Raw genomic sequence first — 26302 nt, forward strand, 5'->3', positions numbered from 1 at the left:
AAGTACATAGAGGAGATGCAGCATTAATCTTAATGAATCCTGACTTACCTGACATATGCCACCCTGGGATGGAAACATACTTGAGAGAGCACCTATTAAACAGGTAAAAACAGCTCATCTCCCAACCCCACATCATTTATCTGTCAAAGTCAGACCCCACACACCCTCCATACTTTATGCAGGAAATGGGCACAGGGCCACATTTAAAGGCATGAATCTACTACATCCTAAGTGTCCCTCACCCACATGGAAACCCTGGCTGATCTTCAAATATGAGACAGCAAAGTTAGAGAAGGAGTTAAGAAAACTTAAGAAGAGAAGAAGCTTTGCTGCCAGCTCAAATAGCAGTCCAGCCCCCTCCCCACCTACACAGAAGCCTGCCACTTTTCCCTTTGAAATTTTGGACAGAATGCCTCCTGGGTATGCCAGAGTGAAAACTGGAGAGGGCTTCTGGACCTTTAATGGTTGTGCAAGGAGGGAATTGCAGCAGGTGTTGCATGCTACCTCCTTGAGTGACAAGCAACACTTGATGAAATCCCTTCTTCTGCACAACAGTTAATGGTACCCAGAGCTCTCTCCCGTTTTCAGTCTGGCAGATCTACCCAAATCTACTTTTTATGTCGCAAACTGTCAAGAGAAATTGCCAAGATGATGAAGACTACAAAGCCATTGCTTGAAGCAAAAATAAAGTATTTTCCCCTTTCTAAGAAAGGGGGGGACCCAATCCTGCTTACTTGCTCTTTAAAGGTAAGCCCAACCTGCACCTGAATTTCTCCTCCCCACCCCCTGAACACTAATTGTATTTCCTCTCTTCCCACCACTCTCAAAAAATCTTGAATAGTTCCTAGGCTGAATACTTCAATCTGGTGCTAATTTTCATTAAATTGAACTGAAAGCCTTTTTTGAGATTTCAGGAAGGAAGGATAAAAGGGCTAAAATAAATACTGAGCAAATCATGTTGTCTAGTCCAACCCCTGAGATGACTCCTGTAGCTTTGATAGCTGCCTAGGAAAGAAAACTCCACTAGGTGTGTTTTTCTCTATCACTGCAACACTGTGATTAGAAATGCCACACCTGGTGAATTTCTGCTTTCTATGGAATAAAAGTACAGGGACCCAGGAGTTGGAAATGGCATTTGTCTTACTGACAATCCTCATCATGTAAATGCTCCCTTTGGTTTTAGTTTTCTGGAAGGTTTGGCAGGCACTATAATTCACCAAGTATAGAAAAGGCGGGGTGGGGGGGACAAAAATGCAAATAGATTTTGTTTATGAGTTGGTCAATTATCAGCACAAACAATGCAGGCCCACTTTCCAACCCTTCTGGCCTTCCATCTTCCAAATTGGTGTCACCCGCCCCACCATCACCAAATCTGAAGTGAAGTGCTTCAGTATTTATCTTGAGTGTAACCAACCAAAAGCCACAAGAAAAGGCAAACGCTCATATTATTTTTGAACATTTTCCTGGAAGGATCCCAATTTCTTCCCCTTTTGTTTTCCTTTAGACTAGCATCCGAATTTGTCTTTTCCCAGAGGCTTCCCCCACTTGATATTTACAAGCTGTGGCTGAGTTTTAATATGGACTGGGTGGATAAAGTGGGGGTAGAGAGGAGGCTAACTCTGAGAAGAGTTTTCTAAGCCATAGCCTCCCTTAGCAGACTCTGAACCAAAATGGCCAGGGTTGGAGGGGAGGACAAGACTCATTTATTATATCTGTATTCTGCCTGATTACATTCACTTCCAAAGCTTTCAGAACTGCCTTTCAGGAAAAGTGTTGAACTCGCTTAAGGCCACACAGTAAGCTTCATAACCAACTAGGGTTTTGAACCCAGATCTCCCACAAAAAGCCAAGTGTCCATTCACTGAGTCACACTGGCTCAGGTTATTGTTTGAACAGTTGTCTTTTTCCCCCACAAAGTCCCTTCTGAACCTTACACACAGTGTTCCAGGCTATTATGCTTGGCCAAGGCACAGCAATGGGATGACAGCTACTGTCTCCTTTCTATGTCTTTTAAAAAATGCAAAAATCTAGCCTTCTCTTTTAATATTTCTGATGTTGGTGACCAGTGTCAGCTCTCCCCATACAGTAACTGCTTTAAAGCACTGCATAGAGCACCGCATTAAAAATTAATTACACATGCTATTTTATTGATAGTGCATAATGTAATGAGCACCAGCTGTGCTAAACATCCAAACTCCTTTTTAAGATAGCTATAAAAGAAAGAAAGAAAGAAAGAAAGAAAGAAAGAAAGAAATGAAACTACACTTCCAAATGTTTCTCCTGTCAGAGGAAGGGGGGAACTGAATAAACCAGCAACATCTTGTATGGATTTGAACAGAATTCTTTGATTTAGCTCTACATTTGGAGCGTTTGAAGAATTCAAGCTCTTCGGCTCGGGTATTAGAATTAAATCCAGTTAACTCTCTAACTGTTGGAGCCATTGTCTCAGCTATATCCTCATCAATTTAGATAGCTTGTCTTTACATTGCAGTCTACTTCCACCTGCAAAATACTGAGACACATACACATACAGCCAAAAGCACAAGATGCTGAAAGGTTGCAAATGTTCCTCTTAAACACCTTTACCATTGGTTCTTAACTCTAAAGGAAGGGGTTTTGTCAACCTAAATTGAGTCTGAATGTCTTTTTAGAACAATAGCCATGTTCACCTTAAATTAATAACATAAGAAGCACTGGGGGTGGGGGAAACTAATTATACCATTCTTTTTCTTTTCTGTGTAGTTCCTATAATATAGTATTCTTTAACTTCATTTTTTAGATCATACAATTTTTAAAAAATCAAGCATTCAGACATATTTTCCTTGTTTGATTTGAAGATGTACTATATGAACAGATTGACATAACTGTTTCAAATCTGGATATTTTTTTTACATATATGTGCACTCAATGTCCCACACACATTCTATTATTCTAGATGCTATAAATATTTTATTGAGATCAGGAAATGTAAATAATGCTGGCTAATAGAGCTCCCGCTGCCCCACCTCAAAGGATAAAGTTCAGCAAATTTCAACTTTGTTTTCACAGTAGAAAGCTCTGTTTCATATCTCTATTTCGTATGTATCTGTAATTCTGTGTCTCTCTTTGATATGTACAAAGATTGTCTCTTTTTGATATGTATAAAGATGAACAGCCTTGTTCCATCTTACCATTTTTTCTCACCCATGTGGCATGGGGACCCAGGGAGAGTGTAGTATCTGACTTTGGGAGTGTGGTTTCTGTTCATGAGGAATTCATCTGGGTACAATGCAAGAATAGTACCATATCTACTGTGTTCTCTTTAAGACTTGATGAGTTTAATAAGCTTTATAAAAAAAACTGGTTAAGTTTGCATTCTCCACTCTGATTACTGTTTTGTTTTCCCATTGATCCTCCAGTTTTAATAAAACCCAGTCTGGGGTGAAACAAAAGCTTGCTTCTTGTTTGAGTATGAAATGTGCAGAACACATACCATATCATTAACATAAACGTTTCTGAAATAATACTGCTTTCTAGACAGACTATATTAATTGCATCAAGCTCTTTTATTTTCCCCCTTCTTTTTTCCCTTTCATTTTTCCCTCCAGCAAGGGTGGTCTGATCGAGGCTTCTTATTGGTTGTTTGGGTTAGGAACCAACCCCAAAAATACATATAAGAATATTAGTGAAGAAGGGAGGAAATAAATATATACCATAAATGTCTATATCTGAAAAAGCTACTTTTCAAACTTTTTTTTAACTTACAGGTATTGCTTTATTATTATCCTCTCGTTTGAACCATACCAAGAAAACAGCTGATCACTAAGCAAAGCAGTAAGCAGAAGAAAACCGAACTGATGTTAACTTTTCAAGATCACTCAGTAATTTTTAGAAGATGTTAACAACTAATGCAGCTAAAGACCCTGGTATTTTAGTAAGAGTGTTTTACACTCTGAGAGCTAAGTCCTCAACACACACACACAAGCTCTAACAGAGTCTTGGACCTTGAACTTCATAGCGTTGCCCATTAATCAAGTCTGTCAGTGCCCACTTCCCTTTAAATATAGATATATGCAGAACCAATTATTTCTTTCCACTTCTTACTTCCAGTATAATGCAAGGGGGGGACCTCTTGTATTACTTGTGATTATGTGTTTACATATCAGACAGAATTAATTATCTTTCTACACATACAACCACTTTCAGTTTCATAAAGCAGTGGGGAAAGGTATATGCTTATTGGTGAAATCTGATATCTAATGAAAACTAAAGATAAAAGGCCCTAAGCATGCAGTGGTTTTCTCTTGTCTTCTCTGTCTGCAAAGACTCTTTTCTATTGCCTTCACCTCATTTTTCATTTTTGTAGAAAATATATCAGCAGCTAAAAGCCATGGGGCCAAACCTGGACTAGACAAGGATGACACCAAATATACAGTTAATAGCTGAAAGACAAAAGCATCTCTATATACGAGGCCACTATCTGCATTCACTATTTTCTTCTTTACAACTCATACCTTTTTCATTCAGTGTGGTATCTATTTGACTGTAAGCCAATAGTTTCCACTCTGAACAATCTTCAGTGCATTGACAGAAAAACAGTATATAGAAAGTGATAGCCACATAGTAGGTAGATAGGAAGATAATACACAGACAGTGCCATTTGTAGCTAGCAAGCCACTAGGGAGATGAGATAGAGGCCTTGGGCTGGCACAGCTTGAGGCTGACGAACGCAACTATAGCATTGATGACTACCATGACAGAAGAAGAATGTTTCTATGCATGCAGGTATAGGATCCAGAAGCACTGGATCAAAAAAGAATCAACTCATTCAGTACTATGCCACCTAGTACTATATTTTATTCTCCCAATCCAGGGCTCTGCATGGACTTCCAAGTCAAAGTTTTTAAGCCTGACAGGGCAGTCATCTGAGTTAGTCTGACAGCTTGTTAAAGCTTCATATGTTCACCTGCTCATTCATACATTCACATGCCTCCATAACAACTAACCTGATTAACAAAACAACCCTTATTATCAAGTGAGTGGAGAAGTAGGGAAAGTTGCTTTGGAGGACAGCCATTCTCATCTTGGCTGAAGGATTCTGATAGGCCTAAAATGTAACTTTTATGAGTTCTGGATGACTGTTGCATGGCTATCAGTATTCCAGTACCTTAACAAAATTCCAGAATTAGAGTATGCTTTGTTTCTCATATATAATTGCCAAAAAAAAATTGTCTGTTTTCAAGTTACTTCCAACTTATAGCCACCCTAAGGTCACCCTATCATGGGGTTTTCCGCCTTTGCCTTCCTCTCAGTCAGTGAGTGTGACTTGCCTAAGATCAACCAGTGGGTTTCTATATCTGAGTGAAGATTCCAACCCTGGCCTCCAGATCCATGGTCCAATGCTGAAACCACTACACCATGCTGACTCCTAAAAGTATATAAATACTATTATTAGGTTATGGATCCCTGGGGGTGGAACAGATTGGGGTGTAACACTGTTGAAAACTTTTCCGAGCCCATACTGCAGAACAAGATAGAAATGTTTCACAATTTTCAAAATAAAAATATTAAACACTCACAGCCATCAAAGAATGATCAAGATAAAGTGGGTTTTGGAAGAAGACATAATGGTGAACTCATTCACTGTATCAGTGATTTTTCTCTAGGCATATGAGCCATGACACTTGTATGGATGAAACAGAATGCTAGTGACCATATGCAAAATATATATCCTACCTATAAGTGTGGTTTTCTGTAAACATTTCCAGGTCTTGTTGCCTTCATCCAACTTGCATGATTTCATTAGAACTACTTCCATTTTTTTCTTTATTTTTTTAAGTTTTCAGAGCAAGTTAATCAGAAAAAGAAGCAATATGTTGGTTTTGATCCATGTACCACAAGCCTGCAAATTTTGTGACTCCCTTCCAGCTTCTAATTAAATAGACACTAAAAACGTTTCAATGGCAGAAACCAGTACAGCAGGCAGAAGGCTTTTCTTGCAGGCAAAAAGGACATGGCAATAGAGATGTCTGTAGATATTTAAAAGCAACATTTAAAGGAGTGGGCCCATCTTGCAAAAGTCTGTTCTCTATCATGGCTTTATATAGAATTCAAAGCCTGTTGAGTAAAGTGAGTTAGAATGAACAAAAAGAAAAAGAAAGATCACTTTTAATAGAAAACAACTGGCTGAAGTTTGCTTTTATAATCTCTGGAACTTGCAAAGAGCCATGTATGATATGGGACATTTTGGTCATATTTTGCACATGAACTCAATACTGAGTCCCATTCTTGGGGGGTTACTCCCAGATAAATGGGTAAAATAATGTCACCTGATCAAACAATCTTCTACATGACTGAGTCCCAGTTCCTGCAGTGAGACTTAATCCCCAGCAGATATAGGATTGCAGCCAAAGAGACCTCATGCCAAGGTGGGATGTGAGATCACAGAGTGTTGGACATGATAAGATCCAGGATGAGGCTGTAGACAGAAAATGTGATAACAGAAATAGTAATAGGAGGTATCACCAATGGCAAATATTTTTGAATGAGTATCCAAACTGTTATAGGAGCTAGGAATGTTGAATATCTATCATAAATTTCAAAAATGCTTAAGACTCATCTTCCGGAACCATCGGCATCTCTAATATTCTCTTAGTAGTTCCATGTTTGTGTCCACTTGTTTACAAGCAGAGACTGATAGTAAATTTTCATTATTTGTTTTATATAATAAATATCTGTTATAGTGCCAGTTAACAATAATAGATCAGCGTTTGGGCCAAAACATCAAGATTCGTTTTTTTCCTGTCCTCAACATTTTTCTAAATCTGAGTATTTCCCAGAAACATTTTGGCTGTTTTTTAACATCTGAACCATAAATTCGCATATGGCTCAGCTTTTTATTTATGCTTTACCTTAATTTTTACAAAGTGATTTAAATTTGTTTGTTTTTAAATTTATATTTTTAATTCATTGTTTCCTTTTGGAACTTGGTATAGAAGGCTTTTATTTCTTCAGAATGCCAACAGGTACAACAACAAGAAATGCCATTCTAGTTTTTGCTGCATATCGGAGACTGGTGGTACTCCGCACTGAAAAATGATTGAATTGATATGCTCTGTATTTAATTTTACAAAAAGACTGAAAAACAGGGGGAAGTGAATTTAAAAAATAAAGCAAATAAAATTCATAAACTCTGACAATTGGCACACTAGTTTAACTGGCTATATGTGGATCAAAGCATAGAAACTAAGTAAATATCCAGGATAAATTTAAAGTAATATTTTCCTTCCCAATCCTGTAATAATGATGTAAGACCATGCCAACATCTTCATCATACTGTACTGTGGTGTTCAAGATCAATATTATTACAGCTCCCATGCAAAACAAGCTTGTCCTCAGTTTGCATTCCCAGGAGGGAAATGGGCCCAGAAGGTGATGTTCTCACAGTAATGTGCATCAAATGTTACCTAATTTCTTCTCTTCTTGGTAGTGAAGAAAATAATAAGGGGTTAGAGAACAAGTTTCTTTCCAGCAAAACTTGACCAACTACTGGCATAAATTGCTTTGATATAACATACTCTATAAATGCTGTAGACTACAGCAATAACTACAGGAAGCTACAACAGCAGCAGGTTGATTCCCCCCCCCCCCTTTAAATCTGGCACAGCCTGTTCAGCAAACAGATCAGTCCAAAAACTAACACTTCATAATGATAAAGTAGAAAGTGAAAGAATGCAAAAGACAAGACTCCCCTGCTTCTACCTGCTTGCATTGGGTTACTCTTTTCTTCTGTTTTCTTAGGTTTACTCTCTCTGTCTGTTTACCTTAGAGATAGTGAGCAAACACAACACCACTTGTCTGCTGTGTTTTCTATATGGCAAAAGCTTCTGTCTATATTATGTCAAATAAATGCTGCAGAACTAAGTACCTATAGGGAAAGCATAAACAGTAACAATTGCAAAACCTACATCATGGAGGGTGGACAACTAAGCACACCGCTATTGTCACCAGTGGTACTCCTTCTCTCTCATAATTCAAAAGAGGCATACATGAACATAGGAAGCTTCCTCATATGGAATCAGATCATTAATCTAGGTATCTAAGAACTAAAAGCAAAAGCATCAAAGAATTCTGTGGTAATTTAAAGATTAACAAATCTATTACAGCATGAGCTTTTGTAAACTATAGCCAGCTTTATCCAATGCACTATTATCAAGCTGGAGTGTTATCCAGAATTTCAGGCATGTCTATAGTACACACATGGTTAAAGGTGATACGTAGACATGGAAAATGAAATGGAAAAAGTACACAGTGTCTGTGATTTCACAGCTAATCATGGGCACTACAGAGATACCTAAAAATCCAGATACTTGAAAATGGGCTGTAAACCATGAAAGCTAATTCAATCATAAATGTGTTTAGATTTTGGGTTTAGCACAGTATTATTTGTTGCATTGGCTACAAGAGCCAAACACAACTACTTCTTTGGAAATACAGTATAAATGACTACTGATAAGAGAGAGCCAGCATGGTGTAGTGGTCTGAGTGTTGGATTAGGATTCTGGGACACAAGGTTTTGAATCCCTACTCAACCATGGATACTCACTGGGTGACCTTGGGCCAGTTGCATTCTCTCAGCCTAAGAAGCCAATGGAAAACTTCCTCTGAATGATCTCTCCCCCCCACACACACACACATGCGCGCGCGCACACACACACACACACAACATTATAGTAGGGTTGATATAGGGTGTCTGAAGTTGATTTGAAGGTACATATCAACAATAAGAACAAGATACGCTTCAGAATCTCAAACAAAGGTCTTTCCAAGACCAAATTTCCTCTTTCTAGCTCAAGGACCACATCACAACACTTTAATATATGAGCTACACTTGCTGTTTGTTTGCAAGAGCAATTGCTGGTTACACAGAGTAAAATGGCTGCCTCAGCATCAAGTGGCAGGTGCTGGGAGGGGAGAAGGGGCAGGATGCAGGTACTTAAGGCCAAAGACTGGGAGCCCTGGTGGCTCAGTAGTTAAATGCCTGCATTGCAGCCACTCATTCACAAGCCTCTAGGGTCCACTCAGCCTGGCATCCTCCCATGGTTGCTAAAATGAGTACCCAGATTGTTGGGGGCAATTAGTTTACAAATTGTAAACCGCTTAGAGAGTGCTTAAGTGCACTAAGTAGTATAGAAATGTACTTGCTATTGCTATTGCTACCACATAACTTTAATCTAGCCTAACCCTGAAGGGTGGACACCAGTGGTGCTGAACTGTACCATTCAACTGCAAATCTGGCCATCTTTTGTGTCTGGAATTGTGGTGGGAGGGGGTTGGTTCCATCTTGTCATTCATCTCAGACACCAAAATGTGCCAGTTCTGTGTCTGTCCCAGTGCTGGATATTCCCACCAAAGCTAAGATCAAGCTATTTGGTCCACCAGCATTTGAAGATATTTTCCTTTCCAACAACCTTTTGATTTCTGAAGTTTCCAGATTACCATGTGTTAAATCATCTCTCTTTATCTCTCTGGCTTTTAGTATTGTGTTGTTGCTATTTTTAGATGTTTTACTTCCTTTTATTCTAATTTGGTATGCTTTTATTATCTACTCTTAACAGGGGGAAGTAAACTATAGAATTTATGATAAATTAAAATTACTCTTCTGTATGCATTGCACTATGGTTGCTCTCTTCCTCCAGTGAGATGCCCTCTGTCTTCTGATGTGATCCTCCTTGCCCTCACCCTGAAACTTCAACCCTCCCTTCATATTATCTGCTTTTCATATCTCTGTATGTTACAGCCATAATACCCACTCCTCTAGCTCTGTAACTCCAAGTCACCCCAAGTCTTAAATAACATTGCCTACTTTCCCTTGATGCCTGTTTATGTCTGGCACTATCTCACAGAAAAGCTACCTGATACCAAACCATCCTCTCTCACGCACAACAGTTTCATAGTCATGCTCCCCCCATGAAAGATCCCTAAGTATACTTAATGTATACCTAAAGTATATCTCATCTGTTCATATTCACCTTTTTAATCTCTTCTCCTCTTCCCCAATGAAGTTTCTTCTAATCTAATCTAATTTGGACTGTATGCTCCTTGGATCAACATGCTTTATTTTACTTGTTACTGTAAAGCACTGTGTACAAAGACAACATGATTTTAAAAGACACCACAGTGGGGGGTTTTTTGTGGGTTTTTTTTGCATGCATAAAAAATGGGGGAAATTATGAGAAGCATTACATCCTCTTTGAATGTCTCTATGCACACATACTAGGAAGGCTGCATTTAATTCACTGTCATCCAACAGAAGCAAATCATTTGGTTCTAGTTTGTGATGGGCTGAAATCAGACCATAAGTTTCATCATCACCTTTGAGCTGGACAACCTGCATCAAGCAAATTCTCACTTAAGAAACAGAACAAATGGCAGTGCCACCTGCATACTAAGCTTCATGGCTACATGGTATTGTTTTTTGACATGTCATCATCTACATTGCAGGCAATATCCTACCAGAAGGTAATGCAGACAACCATCTTCATAGGACTGAAATGCTACCAGATGGAAGACCACTATTTTCCCAGGTACAACCTGTCTGTTCAGAAAATAATTTTTAAATTATGAACTTATAAGCTCTTATACTTTTCAAAGCACCATATGCTATCTTTGAAAAAATGTACAGCAAGCATAATAGACAGCACTACTCTTAAGGATTCTGTCCAGACTGCATACAACAAATGAGCAGCAACTGTGCATTTATCTTATTTATCCTATCTTATAACAGGAGACATACTCCAGACCTTTAACTACCAAAATATTTGACATATATCTATGGATTTACTTTTATTCTGACTCTCGTGTGCTTCCATTCCATTCAGTTATGGAAGCCTTCCTCACTCTCTTGTGTCACGCTTCATTTTTCCTCCCAGTGTGTTATAGTGGTTTGAACACTGGACTATGACTCTGGAGACCAGGGGTCAAATCCCTATTCATTTACAGAAACCCACTGTGTGACCTTGGGCAAGTCATACTTGCTCAGCCTCAGAGGGAGACAAAGCAAACCCCCTATGAAAATTTTGCCAATAAAACCCTATAATAGGTTTGCCTTAAGCAATCCATAATTCAGCAACGACTTGAAGCCATACAACAACTGTTTTTTCTTCTCTTTCTTTTCCTACTGATATGCTTTCTTTACTTCTTTTTCGTACACATTTCTTGTTAAAGCTCATTGAAAATTGTGAGATAGTGTGAGATGAGATCTTCTGGCATAATTTTCACTTGTAAAAAAACAGAAACAATTAAACATCATCTGAAAATATTCTCTTACCATAGTTGTCTCCCAGTGGTATGCACTACCAAAAGAAAGATGATATAAAAAGATGTATAAACTACTTAGACCATCTTTAAAAGACTTTCCAGACTTTGTTCAGAGCTTAGTCAATGACCTGACCCATTTTGGAACAATCTAGATCTTTAGAAAGATTGTTCCAAAATGGGTCAGGTCATTGACTTTAGATAGACCTAGTGAAGTGAATTCTGAGACTAAAAATTTACTTTAATATTTTTTTTCCAAGTCTGCCCAAACTAGATGTCTTTATAATTACATTTTCACAATAATTGTTCACTTCCCATTTCTCAGGAGGTAATTCAAAACAGTTATATTTGAAAGAATAACTGGATGCTCCAAGCTGCTGATATGTTGCACAGCACACACTCGCCTCCAGTCTACCTCACTGGAGGTACCATCAACACTCAAAACAGAGTCCAATGCACCAAGATGAGGCACAGTACAAACTGGTACTTGCTTCTCTACCATTTAGTGAGGCCACACACCCATAATTGCAGAAGTAACTACAAATGTTACTTATTTATTGGATGATTCCAGGATTGTTGGACAATGAGAGAGGTACTTTCATAAGGGTAACATTCTCAATAGTGCACATAATAGTCTTCAGGGTGGAAGAATTAGTGGACTACACTGTCAATGGTTTTTAGTGTTTAAAATGTCCTCTCTGCTCAGACTAGTTTCCTTTCATTGCTGAACTGATGAAACAAGAATAAATTAATGAGAAGGAGAAAGGGAGACCGTGAGCACACACTAGCAGTGGAGGGAAAGTATGTGGACCACAAGTATGTCATGTGCTTATTGAGATCTGAAGAACACAAATTGTTAGAAAGAAAGACCTCAGATGCTAAATGTTATCCAATTAAGCTTAAAGTTAGCAGCCCTGAGAGACGAAATCTTGATATCCAAGTATCATATTTGTGTGAGAAATCTCAGACATTTGTTGTGGCATAAACAAATAAGCAGCAATAAGGGCTGGTGGCAACATCTGAGTTCAACTATCCCCCCTTCACCATCACCCGACAAACACACCAACCAAAAGGGGCAAGAGAAGAACAAACTGATTTCAATTCCTGGCTGAGAAATGGTGAGGAGCTGTTTCATAGTGCATTAACTATGTCCTTATATTATGTAAGCAGAGAAGATGCTCCCCTAGTAAAGAGGACACATCAAGTTGGCAGCTGACCATCAGATAACGACAATAAAACAGTTCTATTACCTGACAACTGACAATGACATCCAAATGTGCCTGATGTCTCACTCTGAGCCCCGCCAACTGAGTCTGCGCGCACACCGCAGCAAGGCAGTAGGCTCAGGCAGGGTGGGATTGAGGTCAGAGCACGGAGAGGTGGCGGTGCGATCATTGATGTGTGAGGGTGGGAGGAGGCAGTTATGGAGGCCGCTGGCAGATTTGTAGGCCTGGACGGCCCTGAGGAAAAAACAATAGAAAAATCTGTCAGTGGTACCTATGTCTGAAGGAAAAGATGGAGAACAGGAGTGATGTACAACTGCTGTGCCTTACTTATGGTGGACATTAGTGTAACAAACTCACAAGGGAGAGGCTGAAAGCGCAAGAAAAAGTAAAGCTGGCAGCCATTATCAGGGAGAGGAAGGGTGGTTTTAAAATCATACTTATTACCACTCAACAAGATCTTAGACTTCTGGTACCATTATTTTATTTTATCTGGTATTACCAGAGAAGGTTTTTCCCCATTTGCTGGGAAGTGAAGTACTCTTTCTAGCTGTCCTAAGCCTTCACAAAGCAGGTGACCATAAATCTAAATAAACAGGCTGTATTTCATCCCAATGGCATTAACTTGCTTTTTTCTCCCTCCCTGTACCTTTTAAGACATGGGTGGACGTACATCTCCTGCCATGTCAGTTTAACTGTGGAGTAGGGTTACCACCTGTCAATATCTTTTTATGGGTTATTTATATTTTAGGAGCTCTTCCTATAATAAGCTTACATTTTATGGATGGATTTTTAGGACAGTTGGGGTAAAATTGTCTACAAAACTAACACCTCTGTCAGTTTAGCCTCCTATGTGTGTGGTTTATTTCTGGAACTGTAAGACAATAGCAACAGAATGTGTCAATAGATATTTAGAAATATATATTTATACTGTTGCTGTTCTTTTTGTCCTTTGTGCAAGAAAATTACAATTAGACACTCATTTTCCAACATTCTTATTAGATAATGATAATTCTGCTTCCCTTCTCATCCCTTAATGTTTTCCACCAGCTAGTCTGATCAAGGTTCTGCAGAATTTATAACTCTTGTTTCCCTTGGGTTAATTCTAATGAAGATACTGCCAGTTGTTCATCTTGCCCCAGTCAAGAATTAGGTTAACCATAATTTGTCCTGTTAAAGAAGTGGTAACATCTAAAAAAAAAAAATTAGACTTTTACTTACAAAAGAGCATGCCACAGTAAATGAGGCTGAGTTTCAGGTAACACAACCCCCAACAGACCCAACATAAGAGAGTGGACAGAAACAAATGTTAGGTGGCTAATAAGAGGAGTTATTTTTGACAGTACAGATGAGAACAAGGGGAGGCTGCCAAAGCTGCACAGTGTTTGGTTGGGAACCTGATTGAAAGGGGGATTATTATTTTATGGCAGTCTTAATATAGCTGGCCAACACAGAACTGTTTGCCAGACTGCCACCAGCAAAGATGAACAGCAGCAGCAACTTCCAGCTTAAACAGCTTTACAGGAACACTGGGAATCAATCTCCTAGAATAAAGCATACTTGGGCCACCATGTCCTCCTTGCCACCTGAGCTGCAGACAGCAATGCATTTTGCATGCTCCATTTATGTATTTTGTTCTCTACAAAGAATGCAACCTTCTTTCTTTTTCCCTAATGGTTGAGAGTGGGATATGGCATTGCACCTTCAAACTGTATTATTTATCCGAAACACATGCACATCTAGAAATCATCTGTTATTTAAAACCATATTTATTCTTTGTATCTGCAATGTTGGAAGCTCTTGCTCTCTTGGCAGCAGTCAGAATGTAAGGCTTTGACTTAAGCAATTAAATAAAAGCAGAGACATGTGTACACACAAACACATATTGTATGAAGTTAACTTTCAGTCAGTACTAATCAGAACTCAGCTAGGCTTCTATACCCTGATTTTCATGACTCCAGCTGCAGCCAGTGTTGACTTGAAGCCTTTGAATTGGGATAGTTAATAATCAAAAGCAGCTTCTATCAAAACCTTACGAGTCTCACAGACTGGCAAGTTTATTTTATTTGGATTTCTGCTGTGAGTCCTCTACATAAAAGACAGCAGACAATTAAAATACAGCAGATATTTTATAGATATAGATAAACTGTGTATTAATATTACAGTTGAAGCAACTGCATATTTTTTTCAAATCACCAAATACTGACATGCCTATTATCTTGAGCTTGCCATAACGCCTGCTTATTTTTGGACTCCTTGTATTGGCAATACATCACCTGCTCATTTTAAATAATCATCACACTGTACAAAGATTTTCCCAAGTATACAAACACTGAAAACATAGATTAAACTCTCCATTAACTGAACAACATTACAGAATAGTTTTTTTCCTCCTAATTTAAATATTCCAGTCAAAAAGCTATAGAAAACATGTTGATCTAATAGCTATATATGCGAGTCCAATGGGGTACTTCATCCTTGGCAAAACACCCAGCCCTCCCGTCTGCAAGGACTGCATTTGATTTTGTCATTTATCTTAAATGGCTAAGAGACTACCAGGGCAAAACATTTGTGTGAAGCTGTTGCCAAAACCACAATTGAACGGTCTAAATCCCCAGCATAAAATACTTCATCTCCAAAGCAGCAAGGATAACATTTGCATGCTTGGGGAGCAGGTTTATTTCTTTATTTTTAATAGACTCTCTGGACTCTTGGGGTTCTTTATCTGTTCATTTTGCAAGCTTTGGGTCTCACTTCAGATTGTTACACAAAGGTAAGAGAAGCCACTGACAAGAACTGTATCTACATTACAATCTGGAGATGACTTTGTGTGTGCCAAACCAATGAAAGCAGATGGCAGGCATGCAATGTCTAAATATGCAGAAACAACTTTGCTTGTCATTTGGAAAACACAGCATTAATGGCATGATGTTTCAATGTATCAAGAAAGATGTGCAAACAAGGGATGTTTCCCAAAATTGTCTTTAAAATCCAGGGTTTTGAAAAGAGAGGGAGAGGGAGAGAAAAGAGAGAACACTTACTTATGACACTATACAACATATTTGTCATGGAACGTGAAATTTTGTCTAATGAACATGTACCCTAGAAATTAGGAACTTTTGATTCTCCACATATTTCATGCTCACTGTGCTAATTGCTTGTAATGCTTCCTGGAATTAGAGAAAGACAAAGCTATGGTGGAATTGGGTAGATGATTCATGACACCTTGCAGAGGAAACATTTCAGGAGAAGCTTCCTTTAGTATTTATTTACTGCCTTTCTCTTAAATGCTGAAATAGTTTTTCACTTAACATCCCAGAAATCTTTACTACAACCAAAAAATTGTTGCTATTGTTGTTTTCACAGTCTGTTTTTGTTATTATTGTGTGTCTTCAAGTCATTTCCAACTTAGGGTGACCCTAACGTGAACCTATCACTGGTTTTTCTGGGGCTAAGAGTGTATGACTCTTCCAATGTTACCTAGTGGGTTTCCATGACTGAGCAGGGAATGGAACCCTGATCTCCAGAGTCATAGTCCAACACTTAAACCATTACATGACACTGACACTCACGTTTACTAGTTTACTGGGTATTATTGACTGGAGATTTGGATCATCTGAGATTTAGATATCCAAAAATTCAGGAATCAGTGTAATAATGTCAGATAGTTTGGCATTTGGCAAACACCAAATTGTTGTTGTTATTATTAAAAGTAGATTGATGCTCTAAAACTACTTGAGTGGGTTTACAGATGAACTGAAAGATGACTTCTAATTACCATCTAACCACCAGCCACCTGAAAAGATGCAAAATGGTAACAAGGCTGCCTGCAGTTGTTTCTCCTGCCATTTGCAGCAACTGCAGCAACAACAGTATCTAAGAAAATGGTGGCGAAATCCCAAGAAGAAATTAATTGAAAAACATCCATCCACCCAAATTTTCATGGTCATACACAAAGTGAAGAATTCTGATAAGCCATTTGCGTAGAACTCTAGAAGCAATAGCCTTGTCCTTCATTTCCAAACATTTTAATCATTTAGATGTGGAAGCAACAAGACTGTACAAAGGCCACAGGCTTCAACACGAAGTGCTGCCTATTCTGACCAAGGCTGTGTTGCCTGTCTCCACAAACCACACCTCTATTAAGTATCAGGGTGGCAGATATCTCCGGCACTGAGTCACAGCCCTTGGGCACTTGACTGAATGTCAACATGACCCAGGGACACTCAAGGTTATATTCTTCCTGTCATACCAAAGCAGTAAACAAAATGCACCTGAAACAATATAGAATATAACACTCCTACAGTTCTCTATGGCTTATAGCCACCAAAAATGTTGGCAGCAGTACCAGAGGCAAAGGCTTTTTATCTTGATATCCTAAGATAAAAGGGAGGTTTAAAATATTTAATGAATCAATCAATAAAAAGAATCTCAGGTCAATAGTAAATATTTTTACAATAAAGAAAATTCCAACAATGGCACAAAATTGAAGTTTAAGCAATACATACTCGAGTGATGCTTCTAAAAATTTTTACAATATTTGATGGTGCGAGTGAAAAAAAAGTAGGTGAGCATACAGACAGTTTTCTTCAGGAACAACAAGGACACAACATCTGTTGGCTAAAATGATAAAGACATTTTGTTCTTCTCCCCCTTGAAGAAAATACAGCTGTTTTACCTAGCTCAGCATCTGAGCGTATTTTAATTATATCTTTGATGTCGTTCCTCAGCCGAATTACAAAATCTAAATAGTATCTGCATGCACAGAGTCCCCATGAGAGAGATGGAGAGATTTTTTGACCATATTAACTGCTTTGTACCACAGCAAAGATGCTTTTAAAAACCATTTAAAAGAACACTCATTTCACACTGTGCATTTCACTTGCATCTCTTGTGGAGTTACAGCTTTAAGAGACTTCAGAATTCATCACATCTCAAATGGTACATCTGCCTGGTTCTGGAGAGAACCAAGACCAGCAAAAGGAAAGAAACACCAGGAGCTAGCTAGTGATTCTACATTGTGCTTTCATCCCTCCTGCATTTTACACTTTTTTAAAAAATTATTTCTTCCTCAACACTTTTCTTCCTAGCATGCATTAACAAAATATATAGCTTCAATTACAACCAGTCACAATACACATTGTGTACAAAATCTACAGAAGTCCAAATGATATGCATTTCATTGCAATCAAATTCACATATTTCCTGATGAATTTGTACCAAGTAAGAAACCACTGGTTCCAGTGTTATGTTCAGAACTGTTCAAAGCAGACACTATTTGTTGTTTTTAATGGTAAATCCTGAGTCAAATTATGTTCAAATCTAGAGTTCTAAAACTCCTTGTATGCTAACCTGCCCTTCCCTCTCCCAGGATAACAACACCCTATATAATAATAGTGATGTAAATTCTCTGAGTCCTAGTCCTTACCAAGCCAAAATGGCAACATCTCTGTGTAAGGGGAGTTATGATCATGCTGGGTGCAGGGGACAGGATTTACAGAGAAGAACTATAAAAAAAATCATGAAAAAAAGAAATGTATGGTGCAAAAACAAAATAATAAACTGGCCCAAATAGCCCAATAAATACTAGTTGTGCTCAGTAGGCACAAGGGGGAGGATGAAAGGAAAACCGAGTGGGAGAGACAACACAAACGAGCACTGAGGCATGGCAAATTGGCTGGAATGCTGAACAGAAACGCTTTCATACTGCAACGTTTTGTTGCAGGTCCCCCTTGTGCTTGCTAATCCACAGTGCTTCTAGGGATATGCAGAGCAGGTTCAATGAATGATTTAAATTCATCTAGATTTTACTAATATAGCAGGACCATATGGATTATAATTTGTCTCACTCTGTTGCTGAGGGACTTTGCCAACAAAGAGCAAAGACATTGCAATTTGGTCACATCTTTTGTATGTGTCAATCCACCAGCCTGAAAGGGTAGTTCTAGAATGTAAGTTTGGTTCTTGGGCTGAGCTGCACTGGATTGCATCAAATAGCATTTGAAACAATAGTTGCTTGTTAAAACACTGAGATGTACAGGAGCACATCTTCTAGTAAACAGAGCCTTTTCTAGATAGCCACATATTCTGGAATATAGAAGAATATCAATTTATCATAGACCAGTGTATTCTTTAAGACACTGTAACATGCAATAAAAACAGTTATGTGGCCAAACTAGTTACTAAGCTTGTAATAATATAAGAACCAGGCTTAATGCTTAATTTTCATTGGGTGTTTTAATTTTAATTTTTCCCAGAGAGAAACAAGACTTGGAATTGGAGGCTTCCCCTATCAGGAGCATATTCTCATAAGCACCCACTCTTTTCGTGGAAGACTGCCAGTAAGCATGGCTTGAATTTAAGTCTGCTTTTGAACATGGGAGCTCTCTGATACTTTGATTTTTCTAAAGTGCCATTAGGGAAAAGAAAAAAATCTTTCCATAAACAATACCAGTCCCAGTAGCATAGTCTGCCTTCATCCAACATTAGAAGCTACTTCTCAACAAGGTGAACTGCAATTTTAAAAAAAGAGAACGATTACCATTACTAATTTAAGCTGCTTTTCAGCCATGATCTACAAAGCAAATAAATGTAAAATAAACAGTTTGTAGACTGAATTAGGTATCTTTGCTGTAGATGGGAACTGTGAGTTTGAGGTTATAGTAGACATTGATGAATCCCAAACACATCTAAGAATACTTTCTTTCCCGTTCTCATACATAACGCTTTCCCCCATTCCCCCTCCCCAAAAGAGGGGGAAATCAAAGAAAGCCAAACCACAAAATCCAAATTTAAAACACTGCACTCAAAACAGTTGGGTAGCCACATTTAAGGTATGTTTCTCATTAATTTTCATTTCTACCTAGAAACTGTGGGAAATGTTGCTCATATGTAATTGTACCCACTAGTTTAAAAGAAATAAACAAAAACCTGTGCAGTCTGCTTGCTTGCTTATTTACTTGAGATGATTTGACACATGTATAGCTTCTTTTTAAGATGCTTTTGGCCTTAACATTCGGTGTGCCTTACCAATACAAGCACCACTTGCTTCCTTTTTTTTTCAGAAGGCACATGGAAGTTTCATGCAAAATTATTTGCAGTTCTTACAAAATTCCTTATAGCTAGACAGTTGGTATAGCCATATTACTGCAAGAGAGCTACAGGCTATGGTATATTATCTGCACATGCCATACTCTCAATAAATTGAAGCCTTTAAAAAAATTTTGGGTATTCTCTGCTTTTCAAAAGAAGCTACAATTACTCTGCATCTCGAATTACTCTATATGCATACAGTTGCAAAGAGATTTTATGGCTCTCCGGGGAGTGTGAGTGTGTGTATATGTTTGTGTGTGTGTACAGGTGTCTATCTGCTAATTATAATAAGAAGGCTTGGGACGGTTGTCATATGTGGGGGTTAATTCACCTTTGAACCTATCTCTACTGGATTTATGTTAACTTACCATCATGCCACTGTAAATAACAAGAAAGGACAGAGAATCACAGAATCATAGAATTGTAGAGTTGGAAGAGACCACAAGGGCCATCCAGTCCAACCCCTTGCCATGCAAGAAATCACAATCAAAGCATCCCCAACAGATGGCCATCCAGCCTCTGCTTAAAGACCTCCAAAGAAGGAGACTCCACCACTCTTGGAGGGAGTGTGTTCCACTGTCAAACAGCCCTTACTGTCAGGAAGTTCCTCCTAATGTTGAGGTGGGATCTCTTTTCCTGTAGCTTGCATCCATTGTTCCAGGTCTTATTCTCTGGAGCAGCAGAAAACAAGCTTGCTCCCTCCTCAATATGACATCCTTTCAAATATTTAAACAGGGCTATCATATCACCTCTTAACCTTCTTTTCTCCAGGCTAAACATGTCCAGCTCTCTAAGTCATTCCTCTTAGGACATGGTTTCCAGACCCTTCACCATTTTAGTAGGAGAGGAGAGACATGAAATGAAAATGAACATCTCTGCCAAAAGAATATTTGCATTCATATTGCAGAACAATTGAAACAAGAGTTGCTTCACATCCCATGTGTGTAAATCCCCTTGTGTTGTAAAACAGCAGCCTGCCCAGAGTGATCCAAAGAATTGCAGTCCAGTCCAACAGCCTTTTTACGAATAAATATCCGTGTGGTTATGCAAAGAGATGGAGAATGGATGGATGAATGGCACAAAAATGTCTGAAATTCAATTATTATCAAGTCTTTTAAAGTATAATCGACACTGGCTGAAGGCTACAGATTTTTATAGTGACACTGCTATTTCTACATTTTTATGATAACAGTGCAGCATGTCTACAGGTATGACTCACACACAGTGGTCCTCCTTTTGCTAAAGAAATTTAGTAAATGTTTTTTTAAAAAAACTGGTTAATTCACTTCTCTTTCCTATGGTAATATTTTTTAAATGGACAGTTTCCCATGAGTGTTTTTTTTTTTAAGGCAAATTTTAAACAACAGACTAAATCTGATATGGAATAATGGAGATACTGGGACACATCTGAATCTGAGTATGGAATAATATTCTCAGAAATGGAAAATCTATACAAAGATTTTTATGTGAGAAACTTGTAAATTCAAAAATCTGTAACAGGATACGCAGAAATGCATACAGATATGTAAGTACAGTTGAGAATGTACAGTACACACAGATACACAAACAAACAGGCATAAAGGCAGTAAAAAGTGTCTATCCAGAGTGTTCAATGAGGTAATGAGGTGTACCTATGCATAAACTGCAACATTTTCCCAATAAAAGACAAGTTTTTGAATACTCAAGATCACACACTGAAAGATTTCAACTAATCTATTCAAGTTAACATGTGTCTTTTTAGACCTGTTTGCACTTTTTTATGGCAAACAGGAATTCACTCACAATTGATACATTTCTTTATAGCCAGTATTCCTACTGATTCAGTAGAAATGAGTCATAGATCAAGAAAAAGCTACATTGAGAGCAGGAAGAAGAGAGGCTGTAAGTGAGGGACACTGGCACAGAAATTTGACAGTCCTCTTACTACCTCCCCCTCATCTATTCCCCCCCCCCCCATGCGAAGACATTAATTCTCACAAGTCGGAGAAAATTACTATGCATGAATGCAAAAAGCATGATCAGGAGTAATTAACATGGCTTCATATGCAAATTTTATTAATGCAGAAGTACAAAGTCATTATGCAAATGAAACTTACGTCAACTCTCTTGACAAATATTCATCTCTGAAGCTCAAGTTTCTCCTTTTAAAAAAAAAAAAACCTCACCATTCTTTCAATTTAAAGTAAAATAAAATGAAACAGAAATTTAAGGGGGACAGAGATGGGGACTATGTGAAAAGTGTGCAGAGTTCTTTTTCAATGAGGGAAAAAATATTTTTGCATTGTTGGGTTTTTGTTGTTGTTGTTGTTGTTGTTGTTGGCAGGTACACACAGCTCATAGAGAAAAGCAGAGGGAGGGGGGACAGAAAGCTACCAGCAGCAGGCAGCCAATCAAAACGCCAGCGGCAGTAATGAGCGCGATTGATGACTGTTTGGCTTTACTGCAGGGTAATGAACTAGAATCCAGTCTGAGGAGGGGAAAAAATATGAATATTCATGAAGCTGTGCTCCTGCCTTTGATGATTAAAGAAATTTTTAATATTCAAATAAGCGCTTGCCAAGTGATTAACAAAGAACAAGCACGCAGGAATATGGAAATAGAGCTGCAGAAGATTTGGGAGTCAGAGCCTGTGCAGGAAAGAGAGCACAAAATTTCACAAACAAGATAGGCAGATAACCCAATTCAGTCCATACAATTGGCAAAAGGGGGAGGAGGGGTGATACAAAAAGAAAATAAAAATAAAAATTCATTGGTTCAATATTTTATCAGCTGCTTTGTTTAAAAGTGTAGGGTGGGGGAAAGGCCCTAAGTGGGTAGTAAGATTGAATCAGAGAAGGGGAAATCATAATTAAATATACTGTTTGCTCACAGAAGAAAAGCCCATTTCCTCACAAAGCCTGCCCTGAGAAAAGGATTGAGCTTTTTTTTTAATTACGATATTCTGCTTAGAAACCAATAGCGCTGCAAAAGAATAACTTTACTGAGAGGCTTGATGCATTGCTTTTCATAATGTGATTCTGAAAGGTGTTAATTGTGTCCTACCTGGCAAAGAGAGAACATCACCTCTGTGAGAGCAATCCCAAGTAATGTTTTCTGCGGGGAAGCAAATGCAGCACAAAACATGAAATACAACTATAATCTATGCAGCCCCAAACTACTGTATATCAGAGCACCAAATTATCAGCAAACATGTACTTGTCTATAACACAATTACACACACAAAGCAATGTGTACACTGTGACCCAGACAGTTGTATAAATGGGAGATTAAGTATGCTATGCTAGAGGGGTTAGTCTCAAACATGTCCTTCCAAAAATGAGAAAGATCATTTTTGGCATTGCTACAACAGAGTCACCCAATGGGCAGCTCTCCATGGGACTACCTTTCTATGGTGGTGGGACTGTGTGCTCCTGTGAAGCAAGACCAATGCTGATGGGAGAACTGCTGATGGTAGGTGTCTGCCATATCAAACAGGCTTTTGCTGTGTAGCCAAACTAAATGTGCCAAACAGCTACTGGGTGGCAGCAGTGGGTGGGTGGGGGGGGGGGTACTGGCATAGGGCATCTCACAGACAACAGCAGTGGCACCATAGCTAACCCTTATTACTACGGTGCAGAAGGCAGCAATGGTAAACCACTCCTGAAACCTTTTACCTTAAAAGGGTTTTACCTTACCTATGATGAAACAATCTAATATAAAACAAGAGATAGTGCAGGAAGATGAGACTCCTGGGTCAGAAAGCACTCTATGAGCTACTGGAGGACAAGGGCAAGTAGTGCAGTGACTAAAGATGCAACTAGACTCAAGCCAAAAGAAGTTCAGCTGTTGATATGCTCAGAGGTGAAAGGAAAGTCTGAAGCACCACAATACATATGGTAGGAACATGTAGTGTGAAAAGCATGAATCAAGGGAAGCTTATTGTTGATGTTTTGTGCCTTCAAGTCATTTCTAACTTATGGCAATCCTAAGCCGAACCCTATCGTGGGGTTTTCTGGGACTGAGAGTATGTGACTTGCCCACAGGAACCCAGTGGGTTTCCATAGCTGAGTTGGGAACTGAACCCTGATATCCAGAGTCATAGTTCAACATGCAAACCGCTGCACCACACTGACTCTCTAGGGAAAACTAGATAAAGTGGAACAAAAAATGAAATGTATAAACATTGCAATATTTGGGGTGAACAAGCTAAAATGGACAGGAAAGGGACGTTTTCGAGTCAGTAACACATTGTGTTATTCAGTTTGAAGAGAAAAACACTTAGTAAGTTTAGTGCAAAGTCTGATAAAATAATATAAGCAATGCTTAAGGAAAATTCATAAATATAATCATAGGAATTTATTGTACTGGCCCTGAAACGGGCCCAGTGCGTTCTAAACGTGTGCACACATGGGTGCGCACAGAACGGGATGGGGCCAAGAACCCCATTTTATCTCACGCTGGAACGCCGCCTTTGTTGCCAGGGGTTCCAGTTGCGTCCCTGTTCCGTCCATGAGGGTGCCATTTCTGAGAACTGTTCTAAAGCGTTCTCAGAAATGGCGCCCTCTGGGACGGAACGGGGACGCAACTGGAACACCCAGAGGCAAAGGTGGTGTTCCAGCGTGCGATAAAAGGGAGTTCTTGGCCCCATCCCGTTCTGTGTGCGCCCACGCATGCGCACGTTTAGAACGCACTGGGCCCGTTTCAGGGCCAGTACGATAAACTCCATAGTGTATGTTTATGCTCCAACTACAGAAGCAGAAGAGGAAGAAATTTAAAGATTCTGTGCAAGTGTCCAGGAGGAAATTGATCATATATCAAAATAGGAAACACTGGTAATCATAGACGATTGAAACACAATAGTAGGAAACAGAGCAGAACCAAACATTGTAGGAGAATATGGCCTAGGAGAAAGAAATGAAGCAGGGCAGCAACTGATTGAATTTTGTGAAGCCAAAAGTTTGTTCATCACAAATGCACTCTTCAGGCAACCAAAGAGATGAATGTATACATTAATATCAGCAGATGGCCAATACAGAAATCAAGTAAACTATGTAACTGGAAGCAGAAGATGGAGAAGATCCATTCTCTCTGCAAAATAAGAGCAGGAGCGGATTATGACACAGACCTAAACTACTAATATCAAAAATTAGAACAAAACTAAATTAAAGATGATATAAAAATAGATTTGCTGTTTTAAGCCTTATTCTGAATCAAAGCCAAGGACACTGTGAGGCTAGAATGCAAAAAGACACTGTTTGCAGCCAAAAGAGAGGGTGGAAATAGGGTCAGAACCCTGAATGCATTTCTTCAGTGACTTGGGTGCAGGGAAAAAGAGAACTTGCAAAAAAAATGAAAGGGTGGCAAATTCGTTCAAAGAATAAAAGTTTGAAGATGACTCACAATTTTAAAGGGTGACGTGGAAGCTACACTACAAGCCACACTAATTAAGATGTCATATTCTGGACATATCATGAAAAGACATGGTTCACTAGAAAAGACAATAATACTTCCCAAGGTAGAGGGCAACAGAAAAAGTGGAAAACCACATCCCAGATGGTCAAGGATGTCACAGCCCTGAGTTTGCAAGATCTGAGAAGGGCAGGGTGAAGTGGAGATCTCTCATTCTTAGAGCTGCTATAAGTTGAAGTAAACTTGACGGCAGTTAACAACAACAAATGGACCATTGAGACTCATTAACTATACAAAGGAACAGCTCCTGGGGAAAATTTAAATGGTTTCTTTATATGAGGCATACTTTTGGGACTCCCCTTGAAAACATGGCTCTGTGAATTATCATGATGAGCACCTGGGCTTCAGAATATACATATAAAGAGCATACATGGTATTACTTTACATGCCACCTTTAGAAGATGGGATGGAAACGGTTCAGCATGCTCTCCCCAAAGAGGCAAGAGTAAACCCTGTTCTTTATGTTACACAAAACACATTGGAGAGTTTGATATGTCTACCTTCATGGAGGATGGGTGAGAAGAAGGCCAAATGCGTTGAACTCTAAGGGAAATGACACTTCCCTTTTGTAACAGATCACTGTATATTTAAAAACAACAAACCCTAGCTTCACATAATAACTGACAAATTCAAGTTCTTGCAATTTAACAACTCCATTTAAGATTCACACCGAAGCACATAATAATGGCATTAGCTGCCAAAACTGGGTTCTTCCATTCAAATACATCTAATTAGTAGCTGACGACATCAACTTTTTTGGCAGTTTTGAATGAGATAAGTTGAGTCCTATACTGTTGCATGGCTGAGCGCTCTCTGGTGCTCTGGAGATGAGAAACAGCATTTTAGTCTCTTTTACATGCAGGAAAAAAAACCCAAGACATCTTGGGTTTATTGTTAGACTCCAGTGTTCCATGGATCTACATCAATGGAGGGAGGAAGAGAGGTATCTTTTCAAGCTAAATCTTGTTTAGCACTGAAATGTTTATACAAGCTTCATTCAGTTGTTGCATTTCAGAAATGCTTGGCATTATTTTACAAAAAGGATATTCCAAGATCAAAGCTGTAACTTTTTCAGAAGATACATAAGTAAATATTGTAGTTTAGAGTTAAATTAGTCTTTAGTGGTTAAGGTTCCACAAATAGTTTTATTATCAAAGATATATTCTACAGTGTAAATCATATGCAGGGGGAAGGCTGGAAAGGTATTCCCTACCCCTTTTAAAGGTAAGCACCTTTCAGCCTTG

General features: G+C 38.7%; 1 protein-coding gene across 5 annotated transcripts in view; it reads right to left on the reverse strand.

Moving 5' to 3' along the window:
- BCL11B (BCL11 transcription factor B) overlaps window positions 1-26302 on the reverse strand; it is a 175207-nt gene that overhangs the window by 83061 nt on the left and 65844 nt on the right. For 4 of the 5 annotated variants that reach the window (XM_089522498.1, XM_089522496.1, XM_089522497.1 and 1 more), the window contains exon 3: window positions 12546-12755. The exons of the other annotated variant lie outside the window; for it this stretch is intronic. In XM_089522498.1, coding sequence (XP_089378624.1) covers window positions 12546-12755 — 210 coding nt within the window. The remainder of the gene's footprint in view (window positions 1-12545; window positions 12756-26302) is intronic. 5 annotated transcript variants of the gene reach the window in all.

This window comes from Sceloporus occidentalis, unplaced genomic scaffold (genome assembly GCF_023333645.1).
Source record: "Sceloporus occidentalis isolate IW3139 unplaced genomic scaffold, rSceOcc1.0.p SCAF_4, whole genome shotgun sequence".
NCBI lineage: Eukaryota > Metazoa > Chordata > Lepidosauria > Squamata > Phrynosomatidae > Sceloporus > Sceloporus occidentalis.